General features: G+C 43.1%; 4 protein-coding genes across 5 annotated transcripts in view; all 4 read right to left on the bottom strand.

Annotated features, from left to right (window-relative positions):
* Nucleotides 1–26,364, bottom strand: part of HECW1 (HECT, C2 and WW domain containing E3 ubiquitin protein ligase 1) — a gene marked incomplete at both ends in the record, with an annotated part of 618,153 nt that overhangs the window by 575,937 nt on the left and 15,852 nt on the right. The window lies entirely within an intron of this gene.
* LOC309810319 (germ cell-less protein-like 1) lies at nt 80–2,138 on the bottom strand. Its single transcript, XM_082632288.1, has one exon. It carries the CDS (start codon nt 2,005–2,007, stop codon nt 490–492), a length of 1,518 nt encoding a protein of 505 aa, XP_082488414.1. The 5' UTR covers nt 2,008–2,138; the 3' UTR covers nt 80–489.
* Nucleotides 8,252–10,310, bottom strand: LOC309810589 (germ cell-less protein-like 1). The gene has a single exon (XM_082632699.1). It carries the CDS (start codon nt 10,177–10,179, stop codon nt 8,662–8,664), a length of 1,518 nt encoding a protein of 505 aa, XP_082488825.1. The 5' UTR covers nt 10,180–10,310; the 3' UTR covers nt 8,252–8,661.
* LOC309810390 (germ cell-less protein-like 1) lies at nt 16,410–18,468 on the bottom strand. The gene has a single exon (XM_082632388.1). The coding sequence runs from the start codon at nt 18,335–18,337 to the stop codon at nt 16,820–16,822; it is 1,518 nt and encodes a 505-aa protein (XP_082488514.1). The 5' UTR covers nt 18,338–18,468; the 3' UTR covers nt 16,410–16,819.

The following is a 26,364-nucleotide window of genomic DNA, read 5'->3' as shown; positions in this document are numbered from 1 at the left end:
GGAATTAGTGGTGGTGTTTGTACAACTTTGTGAATATAATAAAAACCACTCAATTGTACAGTTATTTTTTATTTTACTTTAACATTCACTTAATCAAACGAAAGGAAACACATATATTAAGAGAGTTTCACGAAGAGTAGTAGAGTAGGTAGGCTCAGAGTTTCTCTTTAAAGTCAATAGCTCTTTGTCTTCACAGAAATGATGGGCAGGGCGGGGGGTGGTGTCGATGGATCCTAAACCAGCAGGACAGGTTGCCATGTTAACAGCGCAAATGAATTCTCGAGGAGTTTGGGGGGCTTCAAAATTTGTCCTCTTCATACGCTCATGTGAACAGTCTCAAGTATTATGAGCTACAGTTCAACAAAGCCTCTGACAGAATTGGTTACCAGAGATGGGCAAGCCTGGTTGGTCCCACAGAAGGAGCTGGCATCTGGACCAAGCTGGTCGTCCCTGACCCCAGGAAAGAGCTGCTCAGTTCTCTGAGCTGCTTTACAGGGGCAAACGCCCTGGCAAACTCTCCCCTCGCTGGAGGTACAGGAAGTTACAGGCCACATATATGGGGAAAACCACGTCTTGGTTTTCCAGGTTCATTACCTCTAGCTCTTGATTCTGTCTCAGGGAAAGCATCTGGTATTCTGTGTCCTTCCTGAAAACGGCTCTCCCATCCCTGTCCAAGGAGAACAGGCGCAGGCGGAACGCGACCTTTCTCCTCCCGAGGAGACTGACCCCGAAGCTGCGGTACTTTTTCCGTGCGCTGCACCGGCAAATGATGCGCTGCCTGGCGTAGCGCAGCACCAGGTCCCAGAAGAATTTGAAGCCTTCCCACCGCCAGCTGCACAGCTCGTCCCTGTGGAGCTGGCTCCCGCACCGCATGCTTCTCCCCTGGGGGTCGGACACGTAGACGCCCATGGGCCGGACAATTCTGGTCTGCTCAGCCCGGAGGGGGCCAAGGCAATGCTCACTGTACAAGGGACACAACCAAGAGGGAGGGATCAGCGCGTCCTGGTGGATGACGTGTGCTGACATCGGGTCGCACATTATGTAGGCAAGCCGCAGCTGCTGGAACACTGGCACGAAGGCTCTGCCCTGCTCGGTCTCCAGGAAAGGGGTGCCCTCCGAATCCCTCCTGGACCTGGCAAACCATGAGTTGGTGTCAGGCAATAGGGCACTGCGCGGGCCCCTCCATGTCGGCTGCAGCTGCAAGAACACCCACATTTTCAGCACGATGTACACGTTCATCTCCACCCCCATCACAAAGAGCCGTGAAGAGGCAACGACCTCTTTCATCAGATCCAGGCGGACTTCTCGCAATAGCCCCTCACTACACAGGGTCGTCATGTTGTCCAGCAGCCACTGAAGACACACGGTCCTGATGGTCTGGAGTCCGTAGCTTTCAGCAGAGTAGTAGTAGCTGCACACGGTCTGGGCACTGACAGTCTCCTTCATGACCTCCCCGCACCGCTGAATCACCTGGTCCAGCTGCAGCATGCTGGCTGTGGCCAGGATGGCGACGACTCGACCGGGTGGGATGAGAATGGAGCCTCGGTACAGGGAAGCGAAAGCCTCGTGCAGTGCCTCGCCATCAATGTTCTCGTCAGGCATCTGCAACTCTATAGTATCCATGTTTGTCTCCCGCCAAGCGCCACTGAACATGCTAGCAAAGAACCCTGACTGGCACAAGTAGACCCTATGCAAGTTCCACTCCTCCCCCAGTGCGCAGATCCGCACGTCGCTCCCTTCTCCTCTCAGGAAGAGTGCCTCATAAGTGGACCCTGAATGATCTTTAGCACGTTTCCGGCGGGGCTCTTTTGTGAGCGGCCCCCCTGGGCCTGTCTTCCGCTTGCGGCTCCTCTGACGGGCGGCGGGTCTGGCCTTTTCACTCTCCTTCCCTTCCTCTCTCTCTGCCGCTACTGCCTCCTCGGCCTCCTCCATCCCCGCACTGGCACCTGGCTCCTCTGGGGCACGCCCCCACCAGCGCCATGGCATCCGACTGCTTCGTGCTCCCATGGCCTATACCTCAGTGGGGCAGTGGCCAAGCTTCCTCTCCAGGCGCCCTTGCCGCGGGCACGAGCTCAGCCCAGAGTGATGCTGGGTACTATGACGTTTGCTCTAACGGTCTCTCGAGAGGACGACGCCACGCTAAGCCACACCCACTAGGCCCCACCCCGCCGGGTAAGGGCACTCCGTACCAGGGATTCCACTCTGTTTATCTTTCCTTCCTGGGATGATTGCTCTCGGGCTCCCTTCATAGGACGATGGTGGAACAGAGGCCTTTGTGTGCCAAGTTTACCCATTAATTTCAAGAACACAATTCGCTCTTGCCCATCTAAAACAGTTAGTGATTATTCCTTTATGGAGAATTACATCTTGGTCCCAGCCCTGTCCTCTAGGCACCTTAATTTCCATAATTAACTTCTTATTTAGTTAGTTATGTTTAATTAATTTTATTTTTATATTTTTTATTAGTTCCTGCTTTACAACACAGTGAGTCAGTTATACATATACATCTGTTCCCATATCCCTTCCCTCTAGCGTCTCCCTCCCTCCCACTCTCCCTATCCCACCTCTCCAGGAGGTCACAAAGCACCCAGCTGATCTCCCTGTGCTCTGCGGCTGCTTCCCACTAGCTATCTACCTTACATTTGGTAGTGTATGTATGTCCATGCCTCTCTCTCGCTTTGTCACAGCTTACCCTTCCTCCTCCCCATATCCTCAAGTCCGTTCTCAAGTAGATCTGTGTCTTTATTCCTGTTTTACCCCTAGGTTCTTCATGACATTTGTTTTCTTAAATTCCATATATATGTGTTAGCATATGGTATTTGTCTTTCTCTTTCTGACTTACTTCACTCTGTAGGACAGACTCTAGGTCTATCCACCTCATTACAAACAGCTCCGTTCCGTTTCTTTGTATGGCTGAGTAATATTCCATTGTATATATGTGCCACATCTTCTTTATCCGTTCATCCGATGATGGACACTTAGGTTGTTTCCAGCTCCGGGCTATTGTGAATAGAGCTGCCATGAACGTTTTGGTACATGTCTCTTTTTGAATTATGGTTTTCTCAGGGTATATGCCTAGTAGTGGGATTGCTGGGTCATATGGTAGTTCTATGTTTAGTTTTTTAAGGAACCTCCATACTGTTCTCCATCTTTAATGTTACACCATCTTTAATGTGTGGCTCTCTTCCCCAGCTTGCAAGATGGCTGCTGGCACTCCAGCCACCATAACCACATTCCAGATTGAATATGGAGGAAAAGGAAGAGCAAATGCAGCATACCAAATGAGTCGGCTTCCCTTAAAGAGCTTCCCCAGAGGCCCCCACCCAATGACTTCCAAATATATCTCACTGGACTCAGTTATGTCATATAACTACTGTTACCTGCATGGAAGACTGGGAAATAGAGCTTTTAAACTGAGACCATTCCAAAATTAAAACAGAGTTCTATGAGTAAAGAAAAAGGAGAGAGGGGATATCCGTTGACAAAGAGCAGCCTATAACAAAAGTCCTGAGATGAATGACAAAGGAGAAGAGCCAAGTCACAAAAATATACAGACGAACATTGTCCTGTGCTGAGTTCTTCCAATGCAAATCAGAAGATTTCAACATGTTTCCAGTAAAGTCCAATAAAAACAATAGCAAGAAAGACCTATATTCCTGGATATCTTGGCAAAATGCTCTAATTCTATTTTTTAAATCCTAAAAGTATCCAAGCAATCAAATCTTAAAAAAAGATTACCTAGAAAGAATATAAATTGAGGCTATCCTCAAACTTATCCACGATCTCCAAAAGTAGAGAATCACAAAATAATCTCTCAAGAGTCTTGGGGCAAAAGTTATTACACAAAAATAATAGTCACAGTCCAAAAACTATCTATAGAAGTGAGAGAAATATACCCCCCAGAAATCAAAAAACTCAGAAAATAGCCACTGAAGAACTTGCTTAAACATATGTTTTCCTTCCAAATGTATGACTAGGAAACTCATTCTGTTCATGTTTAAGAATAAATATATTCTGGATAGACCTAGATGAAGTAAGTCAGACAGCGAAAGACAAATATGATATCACTTATATATGGAATCTACACAAGAAATTGAATTCTTGTGTTTAAAATAACATAAAAGCTCTCAATGGCCAACATTGGGTTAATTTGAGGATCAAATAGAATCACAACTGTAATTGATTATATCACACTGAGTAAATAAAAATCTACTAGGACACAGTGATTTCTCTCCTCCCAAAAGAAGAGAGAAGAAAAAAAGGGAAAGCTCTTTTTTCACAGAAGAATGGCAGCTAATAAACGTGGAAAGAATTAGATCATTGGAAAGTCACAGATTTGCAGTCTCCGGTGGATAACGGATTCTGAGAAGGAAACAGTGGAGGATAAAACAACTAAGTGACAGGTTATTGGGAAACAGGAATTTGTCCCTATTATTAATTGTGAAGACCAACTGTAGCTTTTGTTGCAGACATCTGAAGATCACCAGCTTAATCAGCAAGTCATCATAAATAAAATTAAAAGACATATTACAACCACATCAAATATGATAGAGTTAATATCTATAATAATAAAGACTTCATACAAATTGGAAAAAGAAGCACCAAGACCTTGCCTGGGGAGGAGGTGTTGGTAAAATACAGGTATAGAGGATTTACAGAAACAGCCTGACTGTCCCTTTGTCCCTTCACTGGAAGTGGATAGGATGGCACCTGCCTGAGTGTCAGAACCCCAGCATCAGACACTTCATAATCTGCGGTATTTTTCCCATGAGGTACGCAGAGGGGCCCAGGACCCCAGGCCACTTTCCTTTTGCCTGCTATTCCTAGCCTGCAGCTTCCTGTCCTCGGCTGGAAGAAGTGGAAGGGCAAAGGGAAAAGACTTGTGCCAACCGAGCCTGTTATTTTTCATCCAGAAAAAAACATCTTTCCCAGAAGTCACCCTCAGAGGAGTCACCTGGTCACAACTACCTGCAGAGAGACAGCCTCCAGCACCCCTCTTTCCTTGACAAAAGAGCAAAAATAAAACGGATAAATCATAGTACTTGGTACTGAATATTTGGAGATTGGCACCTCACAGACCGTTGGTATATGGCATATGTTGTTACAACTTTTCTGAAAAGCAACTCTTCAGTGCGTTTCAGGAAACCTCAGTGTACCTCTAGATTCATCAGTTCTGCTTTGGGGAATCATTTCTATGGAAATAATGTGAAATGCAACGAATGGTTTATGTACATTGATATTCAGGTCGAGAGACTGTCATTTTGAAATCCACTATTAAAACATTTACAGGGTAAAATGTTAACAACAAAGACACATAAATAAGCAAACTTAGACTCTCCCAACTCTCCCCCATTATTCCATTATCCTTGTACTTTACTCTCTGATAACAGAAGGTGGAGTTTCTGAACCTTTCTTTCTGCCATGCTATTCACTCAAATGGATCTATTGTGGTTCCTTTCAATTTCCTGATTACTAGCTCTGACTCCTTCTCACCTCTTCTCTCCACTTTAGGGAAGCTATCAGAATGTAGAGGGCAACATTACAACTGTAGGACTAAGCACAAGTCTTCTCTGGTTGATTTCTTTATATTTTTGTCTTGAAATAATTATAGATTCATGGAAGATGCAGAGAGTACAGAGAACTTTGTGTGCTCTTTACCTACTTCCCCAATGGGAACTATCCTACACTAGCAAAACAAGGAAATTGACATTGGTACAATCTACAGAGCTTATTCAGATGTCATCAGTTTTACAATGCACTCGTGTGTGTGAAGGTCCGTGTAATTTTATCACATGTATGGATTCGTGTAACTACCACCATGATCACAATATGGAGCTGTCTCATCACCACTAAGATCCCATGTATTGTTCTTTTGTAGTCACATCCATTTCCCTGTCATCCTCCCCATCCATAAAAGCTGGCAACCACTAATCTGTTCCCCACTTCTATAATTTTGTTATTTCAAAAATGTTACATAAATGACATCATACATAATGTAACACTCTGAGATTGGTTTTTCCCACTGAGCCAAATTCCCTTGAGATTCACCCACGTTGTTACATGCATTCCTTTTTATTGTTGCATAGTATTTCTGGGTATGGATGTGCCACAGTTGGTTTAGTTATCAACCTGCTGAACTACATTTGTGTTGCTTGCAGTTTTCAGCTATTACAAATAAAGTTGCTATGAACATTCACATACAGGATTTTGTGTGGACATTGGTTTTTGTTTCTCTGGGATAAATGCACGAGTGTAATTGCTGGGTCATATGATAATTAGTTTTAAAAGAAACTGACACACTCCTTTCCACATGGCTGTATTATTATAGGTTCCACCATAAACATATAGTGATCCAAACTCTCTGCATCTTCACCAGCATTTGCCGTTGTCAATATTCTATTTTATTTTAGCCATTCTGATATGTGCATATTATTATGGTTTTAATTGCTTTTTCCTTAGTGGCTAATGATATTGAACATTTTTTTCATGTTTTAATTTTCCATTATTATATCTTATTTTGTGAAATGTCTGTTCATGACTTTTATCTGTTTTCTATTGGGTTTTTAAAAATTTACCATACAGTTTTATCCGTTTGTTAGTATTCTAGTTATGAATCCTTGGGCAGTTATACAGCTTGCAAATTATCTTCCAGTGATTGGTTATTAAAAGTATATAATTAGTGGGACTTCCCTAGTGACACAGTGGTTAAGAATCTGCCTGCCAATGCAGGGGACACGGGTTCAAGCCCTGGTCTGGGAAGATCCCACATGCCACAGAGCAACTAAGTCCATGAGCCACAACTACTGAGCCTGCACTCTGGAGCCAGCAAGCCACAACTACTGAAGCCTGCACGCCTAGAGCCCATGCTCTGCCACAAGAGAAGCCACTGCAATGAGAAGCCCGCGCACCACAACCAAGAGTAGCCCCTGCTCGCCACAACTAGACAAAAACCACATGCAGCAACAAAGACCCAACACAGCCAGAAATAATAAATAAATAAATAAATTTATTTATTTTTCAAAAAGTATCTAATTAGGGAAGGCCTTTGGGAATGGTGGAGCTAGGGCCTATGAAAATATTTTCCTTCATAAAAGCCATGAGAACACTCACAAATATTCTAAATCAACTTTTTGAGAACTCTGGAAATTAACCAGAACACAGAAACAACTCTTACAACTTGATGATAAAAAGACAATAACCCACTTAAAAAATGGTTAAGTGATTTGAAGAGTTATTTCTCTGAAGACTACATAAAAATGGCCAATAAGTACATGAAATGATCCTCAACATTCCTAGTCATTTGGATGATTCAAATCACAACCACAATGAAATTGCAGTAAACACACCCAGTAAAATGGCTACATTTTTTTAAAAGACAGTAACACATATTAGTGAGGATGTGATGAAACGGGAATCTTCATACACCAGTGGTGGGAATGTAAAATGGTGCAGCCACTTGGGAAAAAAGTCTGGCAATTCCTCAGAAGCCTAAACATAAAGTTACCATATAACACAGCAATTCCATTCCTAGGTATATACACAAAAACTTTTTTTTGAAGTATAGTTGATTTATAATGTTTCAGGTGTACAGTAGAGTGATTTAGTTTTATATATATATATATATATATATATATATATATATATATATAAAACGTTTACAGTTATATATATATAAAACTTTTTCAGATTCTTTTCCATTATAGGTTATTACAACTATATTCAACTATATTGAATATAGTTCCCTGTGCTATACAGTAGGTCCTTGTTGGTTATCTAGTTTACATATAGTAGCTTACAAAAACTTGTACATGAATATTCACAGCAGCATTATTCACAATAACTAAAAAGTGAAAACAACACAAATGTCCACCAACTGATGACTGGATAAACAAAATGTGGTGTATCTCTACAGTGGAATATTATTAGCCATACAAGGAACAAAGCACAGACATATCTACAACATGAATGAACCTTGAAAAGTTATGCTAAGAGAAAGAAGGCAGACAAAAAGGGACACATATTTGTATGGGTCCATTTATATGAAATGTCCAGAGTAGGCAAATTGATAGAGACAGAAAGTAGATTAGTAGTTACCATGAGCTGGGGGAAAGGAAGATTGAGGAGTGACCTTTAATGGGTATGAGGTTTCCTTCTGAGGTGATGAAATATTCTGGAATTAGTGGTGGTGTTTGTACAACTTTGTGAATATAATAAAAACCACTCAATTGTACAGTTATTTTTTATTTTACTTTAACATTCACTTAATCAAACGAAAGGAAACACATATATTAAGAGAGTTTCACGAAGAGTAGTAGAGTAGGTAGGCTCAGAGTTTCTCTTTAAAGTCAATAGCTCTTTGTCTTCACAGAAATGATGGGCAGGGCGGGGGGTGGTGTCGATGGATCCTAAACCAGCAGGACAGGTTGCCATGTTAACAGCGCAAATGAATTCTCGAGGAGTTTGGGGGGCTTCAAAATTTGTCCTCTTCATACGCTCATGTGAACAGTCTCAAGTATTATGAGCTACAGTTCAACAAAGCCTCTGACAGAATTGGTTACCAGAGATGGGCAAGCCTGGTTGGTCCCACAGAAGGAGCTGGCATCTGGACCAAGCTGGTCGTCCCTGACCCCAGGAAAGAGCTGCTCAGTTCTCTGAGCTGCTTTACAGGGGCAAACGCCCTGGCAAACTCTCCCCTCGCTGGAGGTACAGGAAGTTACAGGCCACATATATGGGGAAAACCACGTCTTGGTTTTCCAGGTTCATTACCTCTAGCTCTTGATTCTGTCTCAGGGAAAGCATCTGGTATTCTGTGTCCTTCCTGAAAACGGCTCTCCCATCCCTGTCCAAGGAGAACAGGCGCAGGCGGAACGCGACCTTTCTCCTCCCGAGGAGACTGACCCCGAAGCTGCGGTACTTTTTCCGTGCGCTGCACCGGCAAATGATGCGCTGCCTGGCGTAGCGCAGCACCAGGTCCCAGAAGAATTTGAAGCCTTCCCACCGCCAGCTGCACAGCTCGTCCCTGTGGAGCTGGCTCCCGCACCGCATGCTTCTCCCCTGGGGGTCGGACACGTAGACGCCCATGGGCCGGACAATTCTGGTCTGCTCAGCCCGGAGGGGGCCAAGGCAATGCTCACTGTACAAGGGACACAACCAAGAGGGAGGGATCAGCGCGTCCTGGTGGATGACGTGTGCTGACATCGGGTCGCACATTATGTAGGCAAGCCGCAGCTGCTGGAACACTGGCACGAAGGCTCTGCCCTGCTCGGTCTCCAGGAAAGGGGTGCCCTCCGAATCCCTCCTGGACCTGGCAAACCATGAGTTGGTGTCAGGCAATAGGGCACTGCGCGGGCCCCTCCATGTCGGCTGCAGCTGCAAGAACACCCACATTTTCAGCACGATGTACACGTTCATCTCCACCCCCATCACAAAGAGCCGTGAAGAGGCAACGACCTCTTTCATCAGATCCAGGCGGACTTCTCGCAATAGCCCCTCACTACACAGGGTCGTCATGTTGTCCAGCAGCCACTGAAGACACACGGTCCTGATGGTCTGGAGTCCGTAGCTTTCAGCAGAGTAGTAGTAGCTGCACACGGTCTGGGCACTGACAGTCTCCTTCATGACCTCCCCGCACCGCTGAATCACCTGGTCCAGCTGCAGCATGCTGGCTGTGGCCAGGATGGCGACGGCTCGACCGGGTGGGATGAGAATGGAGCCTCGGTACAGGGAAGCGAAAGCCTCGTGCAGTGCCTCGCCATCAATGTTCTCGTCAGGCATCTGCAACTCTATAGTATCCATGTTTGTCTCCCGCCAAGCGCCACTGAACATGCTAGCAAAGAACCCTGACTGGCACAAGTAGACCCTATGCAAGTTCCACTCCTCCCCCAGTGCGCAGATCCGCACGTCGCTCCCTTCTCCTCTCAGGAAGAGTGCCTCATAAGTGGACCCTGAATGATCTTTAGCACGTTTCCGGCGGGGCTCTTTTGTGAGCGGCCCCCCTGGGCCTGTCTTCCGCTTGCGGCTCCTCTGACGGGCGGCGGGTCTGGCCTTTTCACTCTCCTTCCCTTCCTCTCTCTCTGCCGCTACTGCCTCCTCGGCCTCCTCCATCCCCGCACTGGCACCTGGCTCCTCTGGGGCACGCCCCCACCAGCGCCATGGCATCCGACTGCTTCGTGCTCCCATGGCCTATACCTCAGTGGGGCAGTGGCCAAGCTTCCTCTCCAGGCGCCCTTGCCGCGGGCACGAGCTCAGCCCAGAGTGATGCTGGGTACTATGACGTTTGCTCTAACGGTCTCTCGAGAGGACGACGCCACGCTAAGCCACACCCACTAGGCCCCACCCCGCCGGGTAAGGGCACTCCGTACCAGGGATTCCACTCTGTTTATCTTTCCTTCCTGGGATGATTGCTCTCGGGCTCCCTTCATAGGACGATGGTGGAACAGAGGCCTTTGTGTGCCAAGTTTACCCATTAATTTCAAGAACACAATTCGCTCTTGCCCATCTAAAACAGTTAGTGATTATTCCTTTATGGAGAATTACATCTTGGTCCCAGCCCTGTCCTCTAGGCACCTTAATTTCCATAATTAACTTCTTATTTAGTTAGTTATTTTTAATTAATTTTATTTTTATATTTTTTATTAGTTCCTGCTTTACAACACAGTGAGTCAGTTATACATATACATCTGTTCCCATATCCCTTCCCTCTAGCGTCTCCCTCCCTCCCACTCTCCCTATCCCACCCCTCCAGGCGGTCACAAAGCACCCAGCTGATCTCCCTGTGCTCTGCGGCTGCTTCCCACTAGCTATCTACCTTACGTTTGGTAGTGTATGTATGTCCATGCCTCTCTCTCGCTTTGTCACAGCTTACCCTTCCTCCTCCCCATATCCTCAAGTCCGTTCTCAAGTAGATCTGTGTCTTTATTCCTGTTTTACCCCTAGGTTCTTCATGACATTTGTTTTCTTAAATTCCATATATATGTGTTAGCATACGGTATTTGTCTTTCTCTTTCTGACTTACTTCACTCTGTAGGACAGACTCTAGGTCTATCCACCTCATTACAAACAGCTCCGTTCCGTTTCTTTGTATGGCTGAGTAATATTCCATTGTATATATGTGCCACATCTTCTTTATCCGTTCATCCGATGATGGACACTTAGGTTGTTTCCAGCTCCGGGCTATTGTGAATAGAGCTGCAATGAACGTTTTGGTACATGTCTCTTTTTGAATTATGGTTTTCTCAGGGTATATGCCTAGTAGTGGGATTGCTGGGTCATATGGTAGTTCTATGTTTAGTTTTTTAAGGAACCTCCATACTGTTCTCCATCTTTAATGTTACACCATCTTTAATGTGTGGCTCTCTTCCCCAGCTTGCAAGATGGCTGCTGGCACTCCAGCCACCATAACCACATTCCAGATTGAATATGGAGGAAAAGGAAGAGCAAATGCAGCATACCAAATGAGTCGGCTTCCCTTAAAGAGCTTCCCCAGAGGCCCCCACCCAATGACTTCCAAATATATCTCACTGGACTCAGTTATGTCATATAACTACTGTTACCTGCATGGAAGACTGGGAAATAGAGCTTTTAAACTGAGACCATTCCAAAATTAAAACAGAGTTCTATGAGTAAAGAAAAAGGAGAGAGGGGATATCCGTTGACAAAGAGCAGCCTATAACAAAAGTCCTGAGATGAGTGACAAAGGAGCAGTGCCAAGTCACAAAAATATACAGACGAACATTGTCCTGTGCTGAGTTCTTCCAATGCAAATCAGAAGATTTCAACATGTTTCCAGTAAAGTCCAATAAAAACAATAGCAAGAAAGACCTATATTCCTGGATATCTTGGCAAAATGCTCTAATTCTATTTTTTAAATCCTAAAAGTATCCAAGCAATCAAATCTTAAAAAAAGATTACCTAGAAAGAATATAAATTGAGGCTATCCTCAAACTTATCCACGATCTCCAAAAGTAGAGAATCACAAAATAATCTCTCAAGAGTCTTGGGGCAAAAGTTATTACACAAAAATAATAGTCACAGTCCAAAAACTATCTATAGAAGTGAGAGAAATATAGCCCCCAGAAATCAAAAAACTCAGAAAATAGCCACTGAAGAACTTGCTTAAACATATGTTTTCCTTCCAAATCTATGACTAGGAAACTCATTCTGTTCATGTTTAAGAATAAATATATTCTGGATAGACCTAGATGAAGTAAGTCAGACAGCGAAAGACAAATATGATATCACTTATATATGGAATCTACACAAGAAATTGAATTCTTGTGTTTAAAATAACATAAAAGCTCTCAATGGCCAACATTGGGTTAATTTGAGGATCAAATAGAATCACAACTGTAATTGATTATATCACACTGAGTAAATAAAAATCTACTAGGACACAGTGATTTCTCTCCTCCCAAAAGAAGAGAGAAGAAAAAAAGGGAAAGCTCTTTTTTCACAGAAGAATGGCAGCTAATAAACGTGGAAAGAATTAGATCATTGGAAAGTCACAGATTTGCAGTCTCCGGTGGATAACGGATTCTGAGAAGGAAACAGTGGAGGATAAAACAACTAAGTGACAGGTTATTGGGAAACAGGAATTTGTCCCTATTATTAATTGTGAAGACCAACTGTAGCTTTTGTTGCAGACATCTGAAGATCACCAGCTTAATCAGCAAGTCATCATAAATAAAATTAAAAGACATATTACAACCACATCAAATATGATAGAGTTAATATCTATAATAATAAAGACTTCATACAAATTGGAAAAAGAAGCACCAAGACCTTGCCTGGGGAGGAGGTGTTGGTAAAATACAGGTATAGAGGATTTACAGAAACAGCCTGACTGTCCCTTTGTCCCTTCACTGGAAGTGGATAGGATGGCACCTGCCTGAGTGTCAGAACCCCAGCATCAGACACTTCATAATCTGCGGTATTTTTCCCATGAGGTACGCAGAGGGGCCCAGGACCCCAGGCCACTTTCCTTTTGCCTGCTATTCCTAGCCTGCAGCTTCCTGTCCTCGGCTGGAAGAAGTGGAAGGGCAAAGGGAAAAGACTTGTGCCAACCGAGCCTGTTATTTTTCATCCAGAAAAAAACATCTTTCCCAGAAGTCACCCTCAGAGGAGTCACCTGGTCACAACTACCTGCAGAGAGACAGCCTCCAGCACCCCTCTTTCCTTGACAAAAGAGCAAAAATAAAACGGATAAATCATAGTACTTGGTACTGAATATTTGGAGATTGGCACCTCACAGACCGTTGGTATATGGCATATGTTGTTACAACTTTTCTGAAAAGCAACTCTTCAGTGCGTTTCAGGAAACCTCAGTGTACCTCTAGATTCATCAGTTCTGCTTTGGGGAATCATTTCTATGGAAATAATGTGAAATGCAACGAATGGTTTATGTACATTGATATTCAGGTCGAGAGACTGTCATTTTGAAATCCACTATTAAAACATTTACAGGGTAAAATGTTAACAACAAAGACACATAAATAAGCAAACTTAGACTCTCCCAACTCTCCCCCATTATTCCATTATCCTTGTACTTTACTCTCTGATAACAGAAGGTGGAGTTTCTGAACCTTTCTTTCTGCCATGCTATTCACTCAAATGGATCTATTGTGGTTCCTTTCAATTTCCTGATTACTAGCTCTGACTCCTTCTCACCTCTTCTCTCCACTTTAGGGAAGCTATCAGAATGTAGAGGGCAACATTACAACTGTAGGACTAAGCACAAGTCTTCTCTGGTTGATTTCTTTATATTTTTGTCTTGAAATAATTATAGATTCATGGAAGATGCAGAGAGTACAGAGAACTTTGTGTGCTCTTTACCTACTTCCCCAATGGGAACTATCCTACACTAGCAAAACAAGGAAATTGACATTGGTACAATCTACAGAGCTTATTCAGATGTCATCAGTTTTACAATGCACTCGTGTGTGTGAAGGTCCGTGTAATTTTATCACATGTATGGATTCGTGTAACTACCACCATGATCACAATATGGAGCTGTCTCATCACCACTAAGATCCCATGTATTGTTCTTTTGTAGTCACATCCATTTCCCTGTCATCCTCCCCATCCATAAAAGCTGGCAACCACTAATCTGTTCCCCACTTCTATAATTTTGTTATTTCAAAAATGTTACATAAATGACATCATACATAATGTAACACTCTGAGATTGGTTTTTCCCACTGAGCCAAATTCCCTTGAGATTCATCCACGTTGTTACATGCATTCCTTTTTATTGTTGCATAGTATTTCTGGGTATGGATGTGCCACAGTTGGTTTAGTTATCAACCTGCTGAACTACATTTGTGTTGCTTGCAGTTTTCAGCTATTACAAATAAAGTTGCTATGAACATTCACATACAGGATTTTGTGTGGACATTGGTTTTTGTTTCTCTGGGATAAATGCACGAGTGTAATTGCTGGGTCATATGATAATTAGTTTTAAAAGAAACTGACACACTCCTTTCCACATGGCTGTATTATTATAGGTTCCACCATAAACATATAGTGATCCAAACTCTCTGCATCTTCACCAGCATTTGCCGTTGTCAATATTCTATTTTATTTTAGCCATTCTGATATGTGCATATTATTATGGTTTTAATTGCTTTTTCCTTAGTGGCTAATGATATTGAACATTTTTTTCATGTTTTAATTTTCCATTATTATATCTTATTTTGTGAAATGTCTGTTCATGACTTTTATCTGTTTTCTATTGGGTTTTTAAAAATTTACCATACAGTTTTATCCGTTTGTTAGTATTCTAGTTATGAATCCTTGGGCAGTTATATAGCTTGCAAATTATCTTCCAGTGATTGGTTATTAAAAGTATATAATTAGTGGGACTTCCCTAGTGACACAGTGGTTAAGAATCTGCCTGCCAATGCAGGGGACACGGGTTCAAGCCCTGGTCTGGGAAGATCCCACATGCCACAGAGCAACTAAGTCCATGAGCTACAACTACTGAGCCTGCACTCTGGAGCCAGCAAGCCACAACTACTGAAGCCTGCACGCCTAGAGCCCATGCTCTGCCACAAGAGAAGCCACTGCAATGAGAAGCCCGCGCACCACAACCAAGAGTAGCCCCTGCTCGCCACAACTAGACAAAAACCACATGCAGCAACAAAGACCCAACACAGCCAGAAATAATAAATAAATAAATAAATTTATTTATTTTTCAAAAAGTATCTAATTAGGGAAGGCCTTTGGGAATGGTGGAGCTAGGGCCTATGAAAATATTTTCCTTCATAAAAGCCATGAGAACACTCACAAATATTCTAAATCAACTTTTTGAGAACTCTGGAAATTAACCAGAACACAGAAACAACTCTTACAACTTGATGATAAAAAGACAATAACCCACTTAAAAAATGGTTAAGTGATTTGAAGAGTTATTTCTCTGAAGACTACATAAAAATGGCCAATAAGTACATGAAATCATCCTCAACATTCCTAGTCATTTGGATGATTCAAATCACAACCACAATGAAATTGCAGTAAACACACCCAGTAAAATGGCTACATTTTTTTAAAAGACAGTAACACATATTAGTGAGGATGTGATGAAACGGGAATCTTCATACACCAGTGGTGGGAATGTAAAATGGTGCAGCCACTTGGGAAAAAAGTCTGGCAATTCCTCAGAAGCCTAAACATAAAGTTACCATATAACACAGCAATTCCATTCCTAGGTATATACACAAAAACTTTTTTTTGAAGTATAGTTGATTTATAATGTTTCAGGTGTACAGTAGAGTGATTTAGTTTTATATATATATATATATATATATATATAAAACGTTTACAGTTATATATATATAAAACTTTTTCAGATTCTTTTCCATTATAGGTTATTACAACTATATTCAACTATATTGAATATAGTTCCCTGTGCTATACAGTAGGTCCTTGTTGGTTATCTAGTTTACATATAGTAGCTTACAAAAACTTGTACATGAATATTCACAGCAGCATTATTCACAATAACTAAAAAGTGAAAACAACACAAATGTCCACCAACTGATGACTGGATAAACAAAATGTGGTGTATCTCTACAGTGGAATATTATTAGCCATACAAGGAACAAAGCACAGACATATCTACAACATGAATGAACCTTGAAAAGTTATGCTAAGAGAAAGAAGGCAGACAAAAAGGGACACATATTTGTATGGGTCCATTTATATGAAATGTCCAGAGTAGGCAAATTGATAGAGACAGAAAGTAGATTAGTAGTTACCATGAGCTGGGGGAAAGGAAGATTGAGGAGTGACCTTTAATGGGTATGAGGTTTCCTTCTGAGGTGATGAAATATTCTGGAATTAGTGGTGGTGTTTGTACAACTTTGTGAATATAATAAAAACCACTCAATTGTACAGTTATTTTTTATTTTACTTTAACATTCACTTAATCAAACGAAAGGAAACACATATATTAAGAGAGTTTCACGAAGAGTAGTAGAGTAGGTAGGCTCAGAGTTTCTCTTTAAAGTCAATAGCTCTTTGTCTTCACAGAAATGATGGGCAGGGCGGGGGGTGGTGTCGATGGATCCTAAACCAGCAGGACAGGTTGCCATGTTAACAGCGCAAATGAATTCTCGAGGAGTTTGGGGGGCTTCAAAATTTGTCCTCTTCATACGCTCATGTGAACAGTCTCAAGTATTATGAGCTACAGTTCAACAAAGCCTCTGACAGAATTGGTTACCAGAGATGGGCAAGCCTGGTTGGTCCCACAGAAGGAGCTGGCATCTGGACCAAGCTGGTCGTCCCTGACCCCAGGAAAGAGCTGCTCAGTTCTCTGAGCTGCTTTACAGGGGCAAACGCCCTGGCAAACTCTCCCCTCGCTGGAGGTACAGGAAGTTACAGGCCACATATATGGGGAAAACCACGTCTTGGTTTTCCAGGTTCATTACCTCTAGCTCTTGATTCTGTCTCAGGGAAAGCATCTGGTATTCTGTGTCCTTCCTGAAAACGGCTCTCCCATCCCTGTCCAAGGAGAACAGGCGCAGGCGGAACGCGACCTTTCTCCTCCCGAGGAGACTGACCCCGAAGCTGCGGTACTTTTTCCGTGCGCTGCACCGGCAAATGATGCGCTGCCTGGCGTAGCGCAGCACCAGGTCCCAGAAGAATTTGAAGCCTTCCCACCGCCAGCTGCACAGCTCGTCCCTGTGGAGCTGGCTCCCGCACCGCATGCTTCTCCCCTGGGGGTCGGACACGTAGACGCCCATGGGCCGGACAATTCTGGTCTGCTCAGCCCGGAGGGGGCCAAGGCAATGCTCACTGTACAAGGGACACAACCAAGAGGGAGGGATCAGCGCGTCCTGGTGGATGACGTGTGCTGACATCGGGTCGCACATTATGTAGGCAAGCCGCAGCTGCTGGAACACTGGCACGAAGGCTCTGCCCTGCTCGGTCTCCAGGAAAGGGGTGCCCTCCGAATCCCTCCTGGACCTGGCAAACCATGAGTTGGTGTCAGGCAATAGGGCACTGCGCGGGCCCCTCCATGTCGGCTGCAGCTGCAAGAACACCCACATTTTCAGCACGATGTACACGTTCATCTCCACCCCCATCACAAAGAGCCGTGAAGAGGCAACGACCTCTTTCATCAGATCCAGGCGGACTTCTCGCAATAGCCCCTCACTACACAGGGTCGTCATGTTGTCCAGCAGCCACTGAAGACACACGGTCCTGATGGTCTGGAGTCCGTAGCTTTCAGCAGAGTAGTAGTAGCTGCACACGGTCTGGGCACTGACAGTCTCCTTCATGACCTCCCCGCACCGCTGAATCACCTGGTCCAGCTGCAGCATGCTGGCTGTGGCCAGGATGGCGACGGCTCGACCGGGTGGGATGAGAATGGAGCCTCGGTACAGGGAAGCGAAAGCCTCGTGCAGTGCCTCGCCATCAATGTTCTCGTCAGGCATCTGCAACTCTATAGTATCCATGTTTGTCTCCCGCCAAGCGCCACTGAACATGCTAGCAAAGAACCCTGACTGGCACAAGTAGACCCTATGCAAGTTCCACTCCTCCCCCAGTGCGCAGATCCGCACGTCGCTCCCTTCTCCTCTCAGGAAGAGTGCCTCATAAGTGGACCCTGAATGATCTTTAGCACGTTTCCGGCGGGGCTCTTTTGTGAGCGGCCCCCCTGGGCCTGTCTTCCGCTTGCGGCTCCTCTGACGGGCGGCGGGTCTGGCCTTTTCACTCTCCTTCCCTTCCTCTCTCTCTGCCGCTACTGCCTCCTCGGCCTCCTCCATCCCCGCACTGGCACCTGGCTCCTCTGGGGCACGCCCCCACCAGCGCCATGGCATCCGACTGCTTCGTGCTCCCATGGCCTATACCTCAGTGGGGCAGTGGCCAAGCTTCCTCTCCAGGCGCCCTTGCCGCGGGCACGAGCTCAGCCCAGAGTGATGCTGGGTACTATGACGTTTGCTCTAACGGTCTCTCGAGAGGACGACGCCACGCTAAGCCACACCCACTAGGCCCCACCCCGCCGGGTAAGGGCACTCCGTACCAGGGATTCCACTCTGTTTATCTTTCCTTCCTGGGATGATTGCTCTCGGGCTCCCTTCATAGGACGATGGTGGAACAGAGGCCTTTGTGTGCCAAGTTTACCCATTAATTTCAAGAACACAATTCGCTCTTGCCCATCTAAAACAGTTAGTGATTATTCCTTTATGGAGAATTACATCTTGGTCCCAGCCCTGTCCTCTAGGCACCTTAATTTCCATAATTAACTTCTTATTTAGTTAGTTATGTTTAATTAATTTTATTTTTATATTTTTTATTAGTTCCTGCTTTACAACACAGTGAGTCAGTTATACATATACATCTGTTCCCATATCCCTTCCCTCTAGCGTCTCCCTCCCTCCCACTCTCCCTATCCCACCCCTCCAGGCGGTCACAAAGCACCCAGCTGATCTCCCTATGCTCTGCGGCTGCTTCCCACTAGCTATCTACCTTACGTTTGGTAGTGTATGTATGTCCATGCCTCTCTCTCGCTTTGTCACAGCTTACCCTTCCTCCTCCCCATATCCTCAAGTCCGTTCTCAAGTAGATCTGTGTCTTTATTCCTGTTTTACCCCTAGGTTCTTCATGACATTTGTTTTCTTAAATTCCATATATATGTGTTAGCATACGGTATTTGTCTTTCTCTTTCTGACTTACTTCACTCTGTAGGACAGACTCTAGGTCTATCCACCTCATTACAAACAGCTCCGTTCCGTTTCTTTGTATGGCTGAGTAATATTCCATTGTATATATGTGCCACATCTTCTTTATCCGTTCATCCGATGATGGACACTTAGGTTGTTTCCAGCTCCGGGCTATTGTGAATAGAGCTGCAATGAACGTTTTGGTACATGTCTCTTTTTGAATTATGGTTTTCTCAGGGTATATGCCTAGTAGTGGGATTGCTGGGTCATATGGTAGTTCTATGTTTAGTTTTTTAAGGAACCTCCATACTGTTCTCCATCTTTAATGTTACACCATCTTTAATGTGTGGCTCTCTTCCCCAGCTTGCAAGATGGCTGCTGGCACTCCAGCCACCATAACCACATTCCAGATTGAATATGGAGGAAAAGGAAGAGCAAATGCAGCATACCAAATGAGTCGGCTTCCCTTAAAGAGCTTCCCCAGAGGCCCCCACCCAATGACTTCCAAATATATCTCACTGGACTCAGTTATGTCATATAACTACTGTTACCTGCATGGAAGACTGGGAAATAGAGCTTTTAAACTGAGACCATTCCAAAATTAAAACAGAGTTCTATGAGTAAAGAAAAAGGAGAGAGGGGATATCCGTTGACAAAGAGCAGCCTATAACAAAAGTCCTGAGTTGAGTGACAAAGGAGAAGAGCCAAGTCACAAAAATATACAGACGAATATTGTCCTGTGCTGAGTTCTTCCAATGCAAATCAGAAGATTTCAACATGTTTCCAGTAAAGTCCAATAAAAACAATAGCAAGAAAGACCTATATTCCTGGATATCTTGGCAAAATGCTCTAATTCTATTTTTTAAATCCTAAAAGTATCCAAGCAATCAAATTTTAAAAAAAGATTACCTGGAAAGAATATAAATTGAGGCTATCCTCAAACTTATCCATGATCTCCAAAAGTAGAGAATCACAAAATAATATCTCAAGAGTCTTGGGGCAAAAGTTATTACACAAAAATAATAGTCACATTTCAAAAACTATTTATAGAAGAGAAATATACCCCCCAGAAATCAAAAGACTCAGAAAATAGCCTCTTTCAAAGTTGCTTAAACATATGTTTTCCTTCCAAATCTATGAATAGAAAACTCATTCTGTTCATGTTTAAGAATAAATATATTCTAGATAGACTTAGAATTTATCATACTAAGCGAAGTAAGTCAGACAGAGAAAGACAAATATGATATCACTTATATATGGAATCTACACAAGAAATTGAATTCTTGTGTTTCAAATAACCTAAAAGCTCCCACTTGCCAAAATTGGGTTAGTTTGAGGATCAAGTAGAATCACAACTCTAATTGATTATATCACACTGAGTAAATAAAAATCTACTAGGACGCAGTGATTTCTCTCCTCCCAAAAGAAGAGAGAAGAAAAAAAGGGAAAGCTCTTTTTCACAGAAGAATTGCAGCTAATAAACGTGGAAGGAATTAGATCATTGGAAAGTCACGGATTTGCAGTCTCCGGTGGATAACGGATTCTGAGAGGGAAACAGTGGAGGATAATACAACTAAGTGACAGGTTATTGGGAAACAGGAATTTGTCCCTATTATTAATTGTGAAGACCAACTGTAGCTTTTGTTGCAGACATCTGAAGATCACCAGCTTAATCAGCAAGTCATCATAAATAAAATTAAAAGACATATTACAACCACATCAAATATGATAGAGTTAATATCTATAATAATAAAGACTTCATACAAATTGGAAAAAGAAGCACCAAGACCTTGCCTGGGGAGGAGGTATTGGTAAAATACAGGTATAGAGGATTTACAGAAACAGCCTGACTGTCCCTTTGTCCCTTCACTGGAAGTGGATAGGATGGCACCTGCCTGAGTGTCAGATCCCCAGCATCAGACACTTCATAATCTGGGGTATTTTTCCCGTGAGGTACACAGAGGGACCCAGGACCCCAGGCCACTTTCCTTTTGCCTGCTATTCCTAGCCTGCAGCTTCCTGTCCTCGGCTGGAAGAAGTGGAAAGGCAAAGGGAAAAGACTTGTGCCAACCGAGCCTGTTATGTTTCAACCAGATAAAACATCTTTCCCAGAAGTCACCCTCAGAGGAGTCACCTGGTCACAACTACCTGCAGAGAGACAGCCTCCAGCACCCCTCTTTCCTTGACAAAAGAGCAAAAATAAAATGGATAAATCATAGTACTTGGTACTGAATACTTGGAGATTGGCACCTCACAGACCGTCGGTATATGGCATATGTTGTTACAACTTTTCTGAAAAGCAACTCTTCAGTGCGTTTAAGGAAACCTCAATGTACCTCTAGATCCATCAGTTCTGCTTTGGGGAATCATTTCTGTGGGAATAATGTGAAATGCAACGAATGGTTTATGTACATTGATATTCATTAATGCAATATTTCTAATATGCAATCCCCTGACAAAAACAAAACAAAAGGATAACCTTAACTTCAGTGTCCAGTAAGAGTTGAGTGGTTGAAAATACAGGGTCGCTTGTCAGAGAGGTGTGTGAGTTGGCCACAGAAACACTTCAGGTCTCATTTGTAAAATGGAGTTAATAATACTTCCCACATAAGCACTTAGAAGGATTAAATAAAATTTTATATGCAAAACATACCTCAAATACCACAATAAGAATCAATGCATAATATAGGGAATTCCCTGGTGGTCCAGTAGTTAGGACTCCATGCTTTCACTGCTGAAGGCTGGGGTTCAATCCCTGGTCTTGGAACTAAGATCCCAGAAGCTGGTGGTGGTGCAGCCCCCCAAAAAATCATTGCATAATAGATATATACATGGAGTATTATATAGTCAATTAAAATAGCATAGATGTAGAATATTAAATATTGTATGACGAGAAAATTCATCTGCTGTTATGTGAAAATAAAATTGTGTTTATAGTGTGGTTTCAATTTTATAATGTATATATGCATTAAAATACACTGAAACGCCAACGGTTGTTACATATGGTCATTGCAGGTGGTTGTTATTTTCTCCTTTGTACATGTTCTTGTTTTCAGATTACCTATCTGGTATAATCATTTTCATATAGATCAGGGGTCAGTAAACTTTTTCTTAAAGGGCCAGTTAGTAAATATTTTAGGCTTTTTAGGCCTTATGATCTCTGTCTTCACTACTGAGCTCCGCCATAGAGAAAGCAGTCATAGAAAACATATAAATGATGGATGTGACTGTGCTCTGATAAAACTGTACAAAAACAGGAGGCAAGCTAGCCCTAGTTTGCAGACCCTTGCTCTAGATAATGATAAATACATGCTGTATTAAAAAAATTTTTTTTTGAGGTGGTATAGCAAAAATCAAGAAAAGAGGAATTTTCCTAGTGGTGGGTGGGGATGTAGAAGGTGAAGAAGGCTTGCACAATGTTTCATGGACAAGAGAGAACAGAGCAATTATGGGGAAATTAGGAAGTAGTCCCTTGGTAGAAGGAATCAAGCTGATGGGGTTTTATATGAAAAAGAAAGAATGAGAGCTATATACGCATAATTTTATCTCACTGGATTTGCCCTGAAAGCTTTTGGCCCATTTCCCATATGGCATACTGAGGCTGCAGGAGACTCCCAGGATGACTGCAAAGCCAGTTAGAGAACAACCTTGGAATTTATCACCAAGTCGGTCGTGGAAAGTGCCGGTACCCTAGGCCTCCATCCAGCATCCCAACAAAGGGCCCAGTGACCTCTGCTCAGTGGCACCCTGGCACGCTCATGCCACATTCCTCTTAAATAATTCTGAGTAACAGAAAATACTTATGATTGAGCCAAAATCCTCTGCCCACTAGTTTTTTTCCGGACTTGGAGCAAGTACCTCTGCCACCTTTCAGAGTTTAAATATTTGAAGCCATGATCATGGTCCTTTCTTTCCATCCTAGAAATCCTCAAAACACAGTTTTCCTAGAGGAGAAGCTGCAAATTGGAGATCTACAGTTATGCCTGGATGGGCCCACTGAGTATTGTAAAATCATTGAATTCACTTAGTAAAAAAAATCTTGAAATCATAACATTTCTCTTAAATATCCAGTCTTTTGGTTTTCTTAGAAAAGTCAGAAGAATTACTAACATTGGATCACCATCCACATGCCAACAGTTGGCTTGAAGCTGACTAACAAGCATGAGCTCCTGGTCCAGTCCCCCTACCCATCCCCCCAACCCTGAAACCCACATCTGCCCAGACCCCAAGGATATCCAAGTTTCCCGCTCTGATCTAGATGAGCTAGCAAAGAATGCTGCAGAACACTGAGCCAGGAGCCCAGAGACAGCTTCCCATCTCAGGTTTAACAAATGTAAGTTCTGTGACCCTGGAGCTGGCTGTTTCATCACGTGAAATATTAGGGGGTTAAGTGGGATATGGCTTAGGTTCCTTGCCCAGCCAGCATTCCATGAATCTATAAATGGCTTAGCTAATTTTCAAATCTCACTGAGTTCATTGCCTGAAAAATGCCTGAAGTCATGAGTTCCACCTGCTAATAACACTTTGAAACAAAATAGATTTGAAAAATAAAATATCTGGATCTCTCAAAAGCAATTTGCAAATTCATACCAAGATATGCTAAATGTAAAAACAAAGCCATTCACTCTTTTGCCTCTAAAATGAAATTTCAAAGGCGAGAGTTCTAAAAATTAAGAAAAAAATCCTGTCCCAAAGCTTAATGTTTCTGTAAAAATAGCACATCCATTACACTATTCAGTAGAGACAAATGAACCCTGGAAAAGGGGAGAGGTCAGGACCACAGAACTATGGGTGCGCTTGACACTTCTCCTACCCAATTCCTACCCTCCCCAATCACTCCCACTCCCATACAATGTAGGTTTAGATTTGTTTTATTTCTCTTGCTGTAAACCCTGAACTTTCTCTATCCAGCTGAAATGCTTCATTCAATGCTTTCTCCAAGAAACTAAAAACTATGCCAGGTTAGCATCATCTACACCATTAAAGCAAGAGCAAGATACAGACCTCTAGAGAGAAGCATCTGGCCTTTGGTCATCTTGCTTCCTCTCCCCTCCCCACCAGCATCCCACCCCACCTGAAGAGCTTCGATATCACTATTTCACAGCATAAGGTAGGCAAGCAGGCTGGGGCCTGGCATTCAGTGTAGTCTGTGAATATCAGACACCACTTGTGCACCAAGCCAGGCCATTCACTTCACCTGGTCCTGGGAGCCTGTGGGTCCAGAGCAGGTGGCGAGTATGATAAGAAAAGAAAAGTGTTTCTTGTTCCAGAAGATTCTCTGGATCAGTGGGAAAAGGAAAATTTGTGGCAAAGCTTCAAGTCAGGAGGGGAGCATGTTCCTACAACAGTGAGCTCTCAGGTAACAGACTCAGTGTCTTGGCCCTAAGGTGCCTGAGATCAATGACAGGAGCATTCAATTTTGGTAAAATTAAGCTTAATCAAAGAATATCATAGTAAGTAAGTTCTAAGGCCCCGGCAAGGGTGATGTCTGTTTAATGACCAGGAAGCAATACTGTAAATTTGAGGACTTCACTCTAAGAATGTGACTGTGTATCTATTCACCACGGTAATCCAGTTCTCAGTCCACTGTCTGGTATATAATAGATGCTCCATTAATAGTGTGAAAAATAAAATAATCACTCTTAAAGGACACAACTTTTTCAGTTTGCCTTCTACAACTAGATGTTTCTCCATGGCAGGGATTTAATTCTGCTTTGTCTTTTGCACATTTTTTTTTTTTTTTTTTTTTTTTTTGCGGTTTGCGGGCCTCTCACTGCTGTGGCCTCTCCCGTTGCGGAGCACAGGCTCCGGATGCGCAGGCTCAGCGGCCATGGCTCACGGGTCCAGTCGCTCCGCGGCATGTGGGATCCTCCCGGACCGGGGCACGAACCCGTGTCCCCTGCATTGGCAGGCGGACTCTCAACCACTGTGCCACCAGGGAAGCCCGTCTTTTGCACATTTTCACCTTAAACTGTAAGCAGATTTGCCTGGATGGAAAAATCTCACACACAACAAAAACACTTTTATAATACTCATATAATTGTATGTATATATTGTACTATACACACAACATAAATACTCATAGAAGCTTAAGAAATGTCTTCTGAGTGAATGAGTAATTGAAAATTACTGGAAAACAGTTTACAAGGATTTAAAATATATATACATATATTTCTATTATATATATTTCTATATATTCGCATATATAAACGTGTGTATACATACATATAATGGATTTTTATTTTTGTTTGTGATCCAACAGTCACTTGGTCAAATTTCTCATTAGAAGCCTAAAGCCTCCTCTTTTTAAATTTTTTTAATTTTTACCTTTTTTTTTTTTTTTGTAGGAGTTTATTAATTAATTTATTTATTTTCGCTGTGTTGGGTCTCCGTTTCTGTGCGAGGGCTTTCTCTAGTTGCGGCAAGCAGGGGCCACTCTTCATCGCGATGCGCGGGCCTCTCACTATGGCGGCCTCTCTTGTTGTGGAGCACAGGCTCCAGACGCGCAGGCTCAGTAGTTGTGGCTCACGGGCCTAGGTGCTCCACGGCATGTGGGATCCTCCCAGACCAGGGCTCGAACCCGTGTCCCCTGCACTAGCAGGCAGACTCTCAACCACTGTGCCACCAGGGAAGCCCTAATTTTTAACTTTTTTTAATTGCAGTATGGTTCCTTTACAATGTTGTATTAGTTTCTGTTGTACAGCAAAGTGAATCAGCCACATGTATACTTACATTCCCTCTTCCTTGGATTTCCTTCCCACTTAGGTCACCACCGAGCATTCAGTAGAGTTCCCTGTGCTATACAGTCTGTTCTTTTAGTTCCTTATTTTATACATAGTAGTGTATATGTGTCAATACCAATCTCCCAATCCATCCCACCACCACCCCTTGGTATCCACACGTCTGTTCTCTACATCTGTGTCTCTATTTCTGTTTTGCAAATAAGTTCATCTATACCATTTTTCTAGCTTCCACATATATGCGTTAATATACAATATTTGTTTTTCTCTTTCTGACTTACTTCACTCTGTGTGACAGTATGCATATGGTGATATTTTTCCTCTATCCTGGGAAAAGGATGAAAATAACAATTTGTGACTTTCAACTCTTTTTCTCAAGGAAGTCACATTATGATTTGAATGTATGTTTCTAAGAAAGATAAATTTTACTTGCTTCCAACAAAAGGATGGTGAATGTTCACAAAG

The sequence above is a fragment of the Mesoplodon mirus genome, assembly GCF_964341445.2.
Source record: "Mesoplodon mirus genome assembly, chromosome: 9".
NCBI classification, from domain to species: Eukaryota; Metazoa; Chordata; class Mammalia; order Artiodactyla; family Ziphiidae; genus Mesoplodon; species Mesoplodon mirus.
Note: the sequence above shows the minus strand (reverse complement) of the source record. Positions and strands in the feature narration are given on the sequence as shown.